The following is a 12475-nucleotide window of genomic DNA, read 5'->3' on the forward strand; positions in this document are numbered from 1 at the left end:
GCTTGCTCAGCCTGCTTTTGTATACAGCTCAGGCCTCCCCGCCTCGGGGTGGCACTTTCCACAGTGGGATGGTCCTTCCTACACTGGTTAACAATGAACAGAATTCTAACAGACATGGCTGCAGGCCAGCCTGGTCTAGACATTTCTTCAGTGCAGTCCCTCTTCTCAGATGACTCTAATGTCAAGTGGACGGCTAAATCTAGCCATGATCTAGGTGCACTATGCCCCCTCTATCCCTTGTATTCATAGACATACTCACATACCTCCACTGAAGAAAATCCTTTATTGCATTATATATATTGTATTAACGTATCTTGTATTATATGTTTGTAAGTCACATGTAAGTATATAAGTAAGTATGTGGTGATCTACAAACACCAGCATTTAAGAATAAAAAGAAAAAGTTCAGTTCAAAGTTTAGGGCAGTGGTATTCAATAAATCATATATATGTACATACATATGTACACCCATCTGTGCACACACTCACACAAACAAGATCATGTGCAGCTAAACCAGAAACAGCTGCCATGCTGTTCCTCGGTGTATCCCAGCTGGCTACCTCAAGCTCTGGACTTGTCACTTTATGACATGGTACTGTGAAGTTACTGCACGGCTTGAAGTCTGAAACTTACTCTCCAACCCTTTACCTCAGACCTGATTTAATGCCTTTGATTGATTGATTGATCAATTGATTGACTGCTTTGCACAACCCGAGGAAAAAAAAGATGGGTTATGGGGAAAAAAAGTTTTTGTTGTTGTTGATTTTAGTCTGGCAGAGCTATTTGAGTGGTTATCAAAACCTTAGGTCAAAAAATGTTTTCGTCAAAAAATTCTGAATGTTGCCCAAGTGATCCCGCAGTGATCCACCTGCCTCAACCTCCCTGAGGGTTGGGATTACATGCATGTACCGCTGCACACAGCATCCAAATGTTATCTGTATTTGCTTTTCATCTGTTCCTAAATGCTTGAGACAAACACCTGAGATGGAGGAAAGCTGGATTGGGCTAACTGTAGAGGTTTCAGTACGTGGTTTTTTGGCCATTGCTTCAGAGTCAGGGCCCTGGAAGAGTGTCTGTGGTAGACGGAAGCTGCTCCCCTCATGGAGGCTGAGAAGTGGACAAGAGAGAAGAGGAGGCTGGGCTTCCAACATCTCCTTCTAGAACATTCCTCTAGTGGCCTGGCTTCCATCCATTGGCCCCATCTATTAGAAGCCCACTTACCACTGGTGCCACAACCAGGGTACCAGTATGTGAGCGTATGTGAAATGTAGAGCATTTGTCACTTCCTGTTTTAGTATCCTTTCCCAGCATTGATGCCTTATAATCAGTGTTTAATTGATTATTATATTGGAAACTTGAAAAAGACAGTGACAGCAAAAGGCAAATATAACTTGGTTCTCTTAATTTCAAACCATTTTTTTTTTAATTTCTAGATAGTTTTTCTCTGTTACTGTCTGACCGTGGAGTTGTCTGTCCTTCCCTTTTATTCCTCCACTGGGTCCCTGTAACCTGCGCTTCACTGTTGTTTTCTTGCATTGTCTCTTCTTCACTTTTTTTTTTTGAGGCTATCTTCAGATTCGGCTTTCAGCAGTGTTAGCCAGTCCAGCCTTCCATCAGTCTGCTAAGACCGTGCTCTCAGTTTTCCAAACCTCTTTTCGTTTCACCTACCTCGGTTCTCATGTCTGCCTGGTCTAGCTAACGAAGACTCTATAAATACTCTTTAGCACAGTAGGAGCACGATTTCTGAAAGTCATCTCTTGCTCACAGTGATGGATGAATTCTTTTCCGATGAGCAAAGCTCCCTTTGAGCCACTGTCGTCTCCTCCTTCCTTTGTGAGTCCGGCACTCCCGCCTCTGGACTGTCGGGTCATTTTTACTTAGTATCGAACAGCTCTACACTGGGTCAGTCAGAGCACTTTCTGTTCATAGAGAAGGAACTTAGGCTTCACCCTGGAGTGGGGGTGGGGTGGGGGCCACCCTCTAGTGGATCTCAGGGCTTTGTCTCACCCTACAGGTTAGACCTCCTTCGCTGCCTCCCCTGAGGGAACAGAGAAAGTTCTCGCCCTTTGTATGTCAGCTCAGTTCGCTGTGCTCAGCAGCACACCTGGCACTTGAGTTGCTTTTAAAAACATGGGAGAAGGTGCCCCAAAGCCTACTGATGGCATTTGGGGAGGAGTTCTCCAGAGTAATGGTAAAGGTGTTAAGGTCCATGGCCCATTTGGAATATTTTTGTCACACGACTTTGACTTAGACAGAAATAGAGAGACCCTTGAAGAAAGAAGAGATGAAAGAAAAAACTTGGTGTGGTGGAGCATCTCTGTAACCTCAGCACCTGGGAGCTAGAGGCTGCAGGATCTCCTAGGAGTTCAAGGCCAGCCGGCACTACAGAGTGATTTGTGTGGCCTGCTTGGCTACATGACACCCTGTTACTGACAAAACAAAACCTAAAGCAACTCACTGGTTACTGCCCTTCTCCACTTAGAGGCTGTAACTCTTCCATTAAAGAGAGGCTATGGATAGGAAAATACTAGACATCTGTGAAAATGGAACTATGAAAGTTTTGAATCCCGCAGTTGTAAAGTGTGGGATCTTACTGACTTGTGCTTATTTTTCCCTATTTTGTTTTATTTTTAACTGGGAGAAAAATATAAAGTATTGTAGAACACAGGTAACCCTCTGGGCTGTAGTCTCTATTTTATCAGGGCTGAAAATAAAGATTAAAAAAATACTTTTCAAAGACATAGGTGATCTGATTTATTCTTAATCTGCTCTTAAGCACCAGGGTCACCCAGAGTGACCACAGTTCCAGGATTTTTCAGAGACATAAATTCTGTCCAAACACTGGGGAGCTCAGAAACCAGGCTTTACTAGATCCGCGTGTATCAGAGGAGACGGTCCTTCTTAGCATGGGCCTTTTCATCTACCTCGGCCCCTCAACATGGCTTCAAACAGCTCACATTTAACAGGAAAGCCATTCACCAGCTAAGATTAGACCAGTGAAAAATCAAAGTAAAGCGGCAGGTCCAAGGTACCAGGGCGTCCATGCTCTGCGAGGCCTCCGTAGCCTTTTAGCGGACCCGAGTGTCCACAACTCAGACTGCCAGCCATGAGCTTGACAACCGAGCTTTGGAAATAACACCTCTGTTTCGTTTCTCTTTCCAGGCTTGAGATTTTTAAGAGCTCTCAGACTGATACAGTTTTCAGAAATTTTGCAGTTTCTGAATATTCTTAAGACGAGGTAAGTTATGTGTCCTCAGCCTCTGTGCATCTGGGTCCCCAGGGCTGGGTTGCAAATATCAAGCACGTTTGCTTTTATCATGTTGAAACGGTAGAGTTAAGTTATGCACCGGAAGAGCGGTATGTCATAGAGCTGGAGAGCTGCCCTACTAAGGTAAGGCTTGTGGTATTCTCTTCTGCAGGGCCAGGGAGAAATAAGGGACGGGGGAGATGTGGTGACACATGTGGGGAAGAGGATACAGTCTGGCAAGGTTGAGTGGCTGGTATCTGGGTACCGATGAGGTTGCAACGTAAGCATCCTGGGAGAGGTACATCGTGGATGAGGGATGGATTTGCTCATTGACTGGGAAGTCCTAAACACCCCTTTAGCTACCACTAAATAAGAAATAAAGGCAAAAGAACCAGTGCCCTTTGACAGGCAATCACAAACCTCGTATGGCAAACAGAAAATCACTTCACTTCTAAGTCTATTCGAGCTGTTTCACTTTATATCTATAGAGCCCTTGGGGTGTGCTCTGCAAATTGCCTTGTGAGGGAAATCCTAAAAGCCTCCAGTCAAATGTACCATGACTGCTTCTGTTAACTTCATTGTGATCTGAAAAACACAGCCAGGGCAGGGCCAGAATTCCCCTTGGGGATCCCCTGCCCAATGACCTGTGCGTGCCCAGAGCTGGCCTGAAGCCTGGCCTGTGCTGAGGAACACACTAATAAAAGGGTCAGAAGCACACTAATGGGGAGTGAGTGCAGCCTATAAATTTCCCTACAAGGAAATTACATTTTAAGAAGACCCTCTTCTAATGTTCCGCTTCCTCTTGGGTTGGCCTTAATGTGTCTGCTGAGTGACAGAAAGCAGAGCACCTCTGTCCTGTGTTGTGTACAATTAATGTACCTCCCACCTGAGGGCTTAGAGTCAGTGTTGGTTCCTAGCCATGAAATCTGGAACCCAGCTTCTTGAATCTGGTATGTCCAGCTAGTATGTTTTTATTTTGTTGTTGTTTCTTATTTTAATTCCAAATTATCCCCTTCTCCAACTATTCATCTGAGTCAATAAGAGATAAAATGCACTCTCTGTAGACATCTAGAAGTGTAAAAGGAGCCATGAAGTTCTCTTACGGTATATCCTATCCCTTTATATTTTATCTTCTGAGGTAAAAATTTATTGCTTCTCTATTTTTGCTTTATGATATCATTCATAGATAGTAATTTTTGAATTTCCTTTGAGTAACAGTAGATTTAAGTTTTGCCTTTTTATCGATCTTTTATGCAGGAGGCTTATTTTGCTTTTGAACTAGAAATGATTAACAAAGCTGGCATACCTAATGAAATCCTTTAAACCAAGCACTAGAGAGGCAGAGGCAAGTGCATCTCTGCAAATGTGAGGCCGGCTGGGTCTATATAATGAGTTCCAGGCCAGCCAGGGCCACATAGTGAGACCTTGTCTCAAGATAGATAAAATAAAATAAAATAAATAAAATATATCATATCTAGCATTAATATTCTGAATTTGCATCACAAGGCTGATCCCCCTGCCCCTCAGGGGGAGTTGGTGAGTGTCTCACACCAAACTTGGGGCCTTGTCCTAGAGATCTATGTTCTAGCAGGGGTGGGGTAAGGTGGTGTTGTAATGGAACCATGCACAGGCTCTCACATGCTCTCACATACTCCCACATGCTCCCACAGGCTCTCAAGGCTCTCACATGCTCTCACATACTCTCACATGCTCTCACATACTCTCACATGCTCTCACATGCTCTCACATACTCTCACATGCTCCCACATGCTCTCAAGGCTCTCACATGCTCTCACATGCTCTCACATACTCCCACATGCTCCCACAGGCTCTCAAGGCTCTCACATGCTCTCACATGCTCCCACATGCTCTCAAGGCTCTCACATGCTCTCACATACTCTCACATGCTCTCACATACTCCCACATGCTCCCACAGGCTCTCAAGGCTCTCACATGCTCTCACATACTCTCACATGCTCTCAAAGGCTCTCACATGCTCTCACATACTCTCACAGGCTCTCACATGCTCTCACAGGCTCTCACATGCTCTCACATACTCTCACATGCTCTCACATGCTCTCACATACTCTCACATGCTCCCACATGCTCTCAAGGCTCTCACATGCTCTCACATGCTCTCACATACTCCCACATGCTCCCACAGGCTCTCAAGGCTCTCACATGCTCTCACATGCTCCCACATGCTCCCACATGCTCTCAAGGCTCTCACATGCTCTCACATACTCTCACATGCTCTCACATACTCCCACATGCTCCCACAGGCTCTCAAGGCTCTCACATGCTCTCACATACTCTCACATGCTCTCAAAGGCTCTCACATGCTCTCATATACTCTCACATGCTCTCACAGGCTCTCACATGCTCTCACATGCTCTCTCACATACTCTCACATGCTCTCACATGCTCTCACAGGCTCTCACATGCTCTCACAGGCTCTCACATGCTCTCACATGCTCTCTCACATACTCTCACATGCTCTCACATGCTCTCACAGGCTCTCACATGCTCTCACATACTCTCACATGCTCTCACATGCTCTCACAGGCTCTCACATGCTCTCACGGGCTCTCACAAGCTCTCACATGCTCTCACATGCTCTCACAGGCTCTCACAGGCTCTCACATGCTCTCACATACTCTCATAGGCTCTCACATGCTCTCACATACTCTCACAGGCTATCAATACTCTTACATGATCTCACAGGCTCTCACATGCTCTGATATGATTTCACATGCTCTCGCAGGCTCTCATAGGCTCTCACATGCTCTCACAGGCTCTCATTGGCTCTCACATGCTCTCATATGCTCTCACCTACTCTCACAGGCTCTCACATGATCTCACATGCTCTTACATGCTCTCACATGTTCTCATATGACATGCTTTAACATGCTCTCACAGGCACTTACATACTCTCAGTTCTCTTTCTTATATTTGTTTCTTGCCTCATAAACTAATGAGACTTTCTTTCCATGACACTGGGATTCTAGGAAAATTCTAGCCCTCTGAACAATAATAATGCAGAAAGAATGGTGTTCCCACCCTCCTCATACAGCTAGATTCTAGCCGTCTTTTACTAGCCTTGCACTAGGGCACTCACCCATTTCCCAGCCCTCAGCAAACATGGCCTTTCTTTTAGGTTCAGAAGGTGGATCTGTGCTTTGGGGGGCAGCAGCTTTCTAGGAGGGTAGCGGCAATTGTGTATCTGTAGTCCTATTCCTGGAACAGCGTTTTTTTTTTTCAGAACCCCCCGCCCCCCGCACTTCCCAGACGAGAAATTCCTACCCTCAAACAAAGTCTTTCTTCTAACCCTACAATGTGGATGCTTTGGGCTCCTACTGTTTGTGGTTATAACCAGGTGGCTGTGCAGACCCTGTCTAAAATGTCTAAAATGAGCAACAATGTTATGTAAAACTTAGTGTGTATGGCGGGGGCTCCCAACTAATCTTATTGCTAGAGGTCTCATGGGAGTGGGAACACAAAACCTGATCTCCTGTCAGAGTGATAGGGTTAGAACAGGAGTGAGCCCAGGTCTGGGAGGCACAGAGAGTCACTGCACTGGCTGGGCTTGGCAGGAGTTATGCAGTAGGTAAAAGCTTTCCAAGGAGAAAAACAGAAACCTTGAGAAAATCAGGCATCTATCACTCTTGGAGAACCAGACACTGGTCACAAAATTAGGCATCTATCACTCTTGGAGGACCTGAGGCTGGTCACAGGATGGACAGGGAAGATGGGCTGAGTTCAATGAAGATATTCATAGAAGGGTCACAGTGAGAGAGCATGGCACCCGTGGGACCTTTGAGCCATTCCAAGGTCTTGAGCATTCTGGTCTTGACAAAAGGAGGTAGGGAGGCACGGGCTGAGACTCCAGGTCCAGGGAAGCACTTCCTTCAGCTGCAGAAACTCTAGACATGTTGGGACAGAGTGTCCTTTGTGGGACAGGCGGTGCCCAGCTTCTCCAGTCTCTCCAAGCCTGTTCTTCAAAGCTCTGTACAAGAAATGAAGCCGCGGGTTTCTAAGACTTTGGTCTTGGGCAGATTCTCCTGTGAGGCCTGTATCCTCTGCAGCTTTCATGGCAACCTTGTGGCAGTGGCTGGGGAAGCTGTGTCATCACTGTTGGGGGGATTTTGTCTGGCTGTCTCCTGTGGAGATCCCCTGCCAGGCTGTGGTATCAGGTAAGAAGGGAGGCTTAACAAGTGTGATGAAAGTGATGCTTTGAAAATTGTGGCTTTGTTTTCTGTTCTTCCATTGCTCCATTCAGCTTAGAAGTGATCAGAAAGGGGACAGGGCAGTAAGTGTGAACTGGGAAGGGACGAAGAACTAGGGGGGCATCAGAAGGAACCGAGCAGGAGGTCAGGCAAAGCACTGCATAGCTGGAACCAGGGCACACCCCAGACTGCAAGTCAGCAGAGGACCTAAGACACTGTAGCCTGAGACAGCCTATTTAAGACAGACCAGAGATTCTGGCCATTTGTGGGAGCTTCTGGAAATTCCCCAATTGTCCTACAAGCTGGTGACTCAACTTTCAGTGTTGGTGGGTCATTCGCTGCCCCATGAGCCAAGTGCGATCTGCTTAAGGGCTTTAATCCCACATCTCATTGAATATGGTCAATAATGTTTATTAAAACATGGATTACTTAGTACATTATTTTCCCAAGATGAAAATCCTTACTGTTTCCTCTAATCGTTTAAGTAATGTGTGCTCCATGGGAACTTTGGTGCCATATGGAAGAGTGTAGCGGGGAAAGTACAGCACACTGTCTCGGACTGTGCTTAGGCAGCCATTGCTCTCTCCCATGCCAGGGTCATCTCCTGTGTAGCTGAGGTGCACACCCACTGCCAAGTCACCCAAACAAAACATGCAGGGGGCACTTTGGAAATGACCTTTATTACAGATATAACTCTAGAAATGGCTCCAAGGCAGTTTATGAAGCAGAAATTTTGCTTTGGAGATCACAGGGGAGTGTAGGGCAGAAGACACACAATGAGGTCGCTTAGGTTGATTGGTTATTTGGAGAACAAGAAGGAGACGTTGAAGGGTTTTAATTAAGAGAGGAAGTATGAACCCTCAACATTCTAAAACCCTATGATTCCACTAGTGGTATAGCGATTATTTGAAGTATCTAAGATTTCATAGCTCTTAAAACCAGAACGGAACGATAGTCCCAGGAAGAGCTGAGAGCCTAGCCTCAGAGCAGGTCAGGTGGGCTGGGGGAACCTGATAAGGAGATTGCTAAGGGACAGACATGACGCAATTTAATTTTGCTTAATTTTTCATCTCAAAATTCATTCATCTCAGTGTGGCCTAGTCGAGCCAACTCTCCAGTTTAGGATACTATACATACTCAGAAAATGTTCTAAAGAAAAGAAAAAAAAGTCTGTTGGCTCCTGGCTGTTCCCTCAACCAGAAACAAGGTGGAAGACAGGGATGGGGCGAATTGGTACTTCTTTGTGCAAAGTGGCTGGCAGTGGCAGTGTTAACCAGAACCTGTCTTATGCTCTGTCAGAGCAGAGGTGAACTCTTGGCAGCTTTGGCTTTTCCTGCTGTAATATTAGGAATCTGACTCTCTCTCTCTCAGCATCCACGAGTCCTGGGAAAGGTCAGTGACCAATCGGACTCTGGTTGCCCATTGATGAGTCACTGTGGCCACTCACGCCAATGATTAGAGTCTGATGTTAGTCAGGTTTTCATCTCTGTGCCAACATTCCTGAGTAAACAGCTTCCGGGAGGAAAGAATGATCTGGGTTCAGAGTTTCAGAGGTCCTTGGTTCACGGTCAGCTGGCTTTGTTGCTCCTTCATGGTGGTGAGGTGGAGCATCCTGAGGAAGCAAAGTTGGTCACCTCATAGCTCCCTGGAGGGAGGGAGGATATGGAAATAGAGAATGGGAGAAGGAATGAGAGACAAGCGGTAGCCCCTAGAAATGCACCCCTTCTGACCTACTTAGTCCACCATGGCCTGGAGTTTTCAGAACCTGCCATAATAGCATCACCAGTTGAGGAACACGACCTCTTACCACACAGCCCTTGAGAGACATTTCCTACTGTGGTGGCTGGAATGGGAATGACCGCTAGGAGCTCAAATATTTGAATATTTGGTCTCAATTTGGTGGAACTGTTTGGGAAGGATTAGAGGGTGTGGTCTTGTTGGAGGAGGTGTGTCACTGGGCGTGGCCTCTGAAGTGTCAAAAGCTCACATCATTCCCTGTCAGCTCTCTCTGCCTTACACCTGCTGATAAGGATGGATGCTCCCAGCCTTTGCTCTCGTACCGTGCCTACTTATCTGCTGCCATGCTCCCAGCTGTGAGGGCAATGGACTTACCCCAATAAATGCCCTTTTCTACAAGTTACCCTAGTCCTAGTGTCTTATCGTAGCAATAGAAAAGTAGCTAAGACATAGATCAAGCAAGAACAGCCATGGAGAATTCATTGATGGGAAATCAGAAGTTTCCATGGAAACATAAAAATTATTATTTTTTTTTAAAAGAGGGGCCAGGTATTCATGATAAGATGACAATCTGTTCTTCAAGGCAAGGAACTGGACTCTACATGATCCACATCACTCTAACTACTGATGATTTCATGTTTTATCCAGGCCTTTGGGCTTGACTGTGAAGGCTGCACATAGCCATCTCCAGTGACTTTTGCTGCAAACACACAACGTTCTTCTGGCAACACTTCTTCCTTCTAAACAGCCCTCTTCCACGTGACAAAGTCCACATCACAGAAGACAGAGACCATTCATCGGGGTTCATCTTGTAGGATTTGCACATAGCTTTCACATATTAACTTGGCCTTGGAGTTCAGTTTGGAAGTCTACTTCCTCATGCAAGCAATTGGTGATAATGCTGATGTCCTACAAATAATCAGATTTCAGCAATGAGCCTGGCCCGTCTGAGGAACAGTGATTAAATGTTCTGCACACAGCAAGAGCTCCCTTAAGCACCATTAATATCCCAGTGACAATCATTTAGGTATTAATAATCACCATATTTAGGCCGTTTTCCCAAAGCACCAAGAGACGTCAATAGATTTAATATCTTGAAAGGACTCCACATGGTTGCTGACGGCAGGGTGCTTGAGGATTTGGGAGTGTGTAAGTGACTCAATTAGGTGTTGAGCTCTCCCCTGGGAAAATGAGAGTAGAGCACGCCTCCTCTTCCGTACTCACAGGCTACCTCTTCTCATTTCCGTTTCTTCTTCAGTGTCAGGTGGCATTGTAGAGGGGGGTGCAAGGTAGAGGCAGGGAAAGGGGCTGGCTGCTTTGGTTTTCCATTGTAGAGGGAGACTTTAGTGGTAACTGATGAACCAGGGTGAGCTTCTGCCTGGCCAGGGTCACTTCAGATGACACTCAGTAGGCTCTGCTTGTCTTATTTCCACCCTACTGACCTGTGACTCGGGAAACTATCTTTCTAATAGAGAGGACTCTGGAAGCCAGTGTTACGTGGGCTCTAGGCTGGCCATTGGCTCCATGTAACAGAGAGAGAGAGAGAGAGAGAGAGAGAGAGAGAGAGAGAGAGAGAGAGAGAGAGAGAGAGAGAGAGAGAGAGAGGGTCTCGGTATGCCCCAGCTGCAGAGAGGGACTTGAATGGAAATTGTTAAAGGCATCATTTAGTTAATGGGTGAGTCCATCCACAGCCACAGAGCTTAGTTTGAGATGAGGCAAAGGGTAGAGTGACCCACTGAGGTATCTGGAAACAGCTCGAACGTCAAGCTTGCTCTTGGGAGTGCCAGCTTCAGACCACAGTGCCCAGAGCCATGGGGCTAATTACATCATCAGGTCTTCTGTAAGGTAGGTTGTTGAAGGATTGTATCTGAGAAGGCCTAGAGCTCTCATCCACGTAGTTCCTGAAGAGTGTGTCTGATAGGCCTATCTGTTGGCTGGGGTTTTCAAGAGCCATATTCCTTTGGACTACTTTGTAAGGGGAGGGGTCCTTGATGGACACCCCAGTTTCCCATGGCAGGAGCTGTGGGAAGATACGTCCTTAGGAAGAGATGATGGGCACACTATAGGGTAAGTGGTGGAGGCAGAGGGCGGGGATGTCCCTGTGGCTTCCTAGACGATTGTCCCATTACTTACATGCGGCCTACCACATACCAACTATGATCCCCAGTGAGCCATGCAGGCTTCCTAAGCCTCAGTTTCCTACGTGGTGACAGTGGTGTCAGTGCCTGCCACCTGAATTAGAGTGAAGGGCGAAACTCTGAAAAGGGAAAAGGGCTCAGTCCAGTTCTTAGTACATAACAAAGCTTCAGCAGTCAGCAGCGACTGCAGGATGGTAACTCTGGAGGGGACCAAGGGTGGACAGCTTGTTGTTTTTCTGGCATATGGTTTCAAACCAGGAGGAAGTCATCCCACACGTCTCAAAAGGCCAGCCTCATCCACAGCTTTGGAAGTATTTACTTATTCTTGTCCTGAGCTGTCAGAATCAACTCTGGGCAAACAGAGTCCGTGGATTACTCTCTTCAGTTATGCAAGTGCAAGCAAAGGAAAGCTCTGGCTTCCCCCAGGACAAATGATTACAGCCTTTGTTGGGAGGCCTTTCTTGCAAAACCCTGGACCGAGCGGTAGGCCATAGCCTCCATCCGATCTACTCATGGTCCCCTCAAGATGCAAACCCTATCAGCCACCGATGATATTCTCACTGACTCTACACCGTGGCGATGGTATAGTTGATCTGATAGTGGCTGAAATGGGCCCAGTTTCATTTCCACCTGTGTGGCTGACTGAGTAAGTCTTGGGAGTTTCCTAACCTCCAGCTGATCTCGTATAATTCCTGAGGAGAATTGAGTCAGTGTACATCAAACACATCTGCACGGTGTCGCATGGGTTAGCACTGCATACATACTGTATTGCGGAAGCCTCAGATGTCACCTTGTTAACCCCCAAGGATTTTAGACTGTCAGTAATATGTACCTAAGAGAAAGTGCTGGGCAGAAACAGGGCAGCGGTATCATAGATGAACTAGGACTAGTATCCCCAGAGGCTTTATTTGACCAGTAGTGAGAGAACAAGAAGCTAAGAGCGTTGATTTCTGCACGGTGAAAATGACGGACCCATTGCTGAACGGAACAAGTGCAGCCATTTAAACAAGGATCGTATGTTAGATCACCTTGCTTAATCCAGTTTGTTTCATACATACAAGAGTGTCGTACTAGCGTGTGGTTTCCCCTCTTAGGAGTCCAGTGACTAGAGGTTGTGCTGTGTGTCC

At 46.4% G+C, this 12475-nt stretch overlaps 1 protein-coding gene across 18 annotated transcripts in view; it reads left to right on the plus strand.

Annotated features, from left to right (window-relative positions):
- KCNMA1 (potassium calcium-activated channel subfamily M alpha 1) overlaps positions 1 to 12475 on the plus strand; it is a 700634-nt gene that overhangs the window by 449636 nt on the left and 238523 nt on the right. For all 18 annotated transcript variants that reach the window (XR_014781481.1, XM_084794298.1, XM_084794299.1 and 15 more), the window contains one exon: positions 3163 to 3238. Coding sequence is in view for 17 of the 18 variants with exons in the window: in XM_084794298.1 (XP_084650424.1) it covers positions 3163 to 3238 (76 nt within the window). In the remaining variant the exon portion in view is untranslated. The remainder of the gene's footprint in view (positions 1 to 3162; positions 3239 to 12475) is intronic.

The sequence above is a fragment of the Acomys minous genome, assembly GCF_964271855.1.
Source record: "Acomys minous genome assembly, chromosome: 9".
Lineage (NCBI taxonomy): Eukaryota > Metazoa > Chordata > Mammalia > Rodentia > Muridae > Acomys > Acomys minous.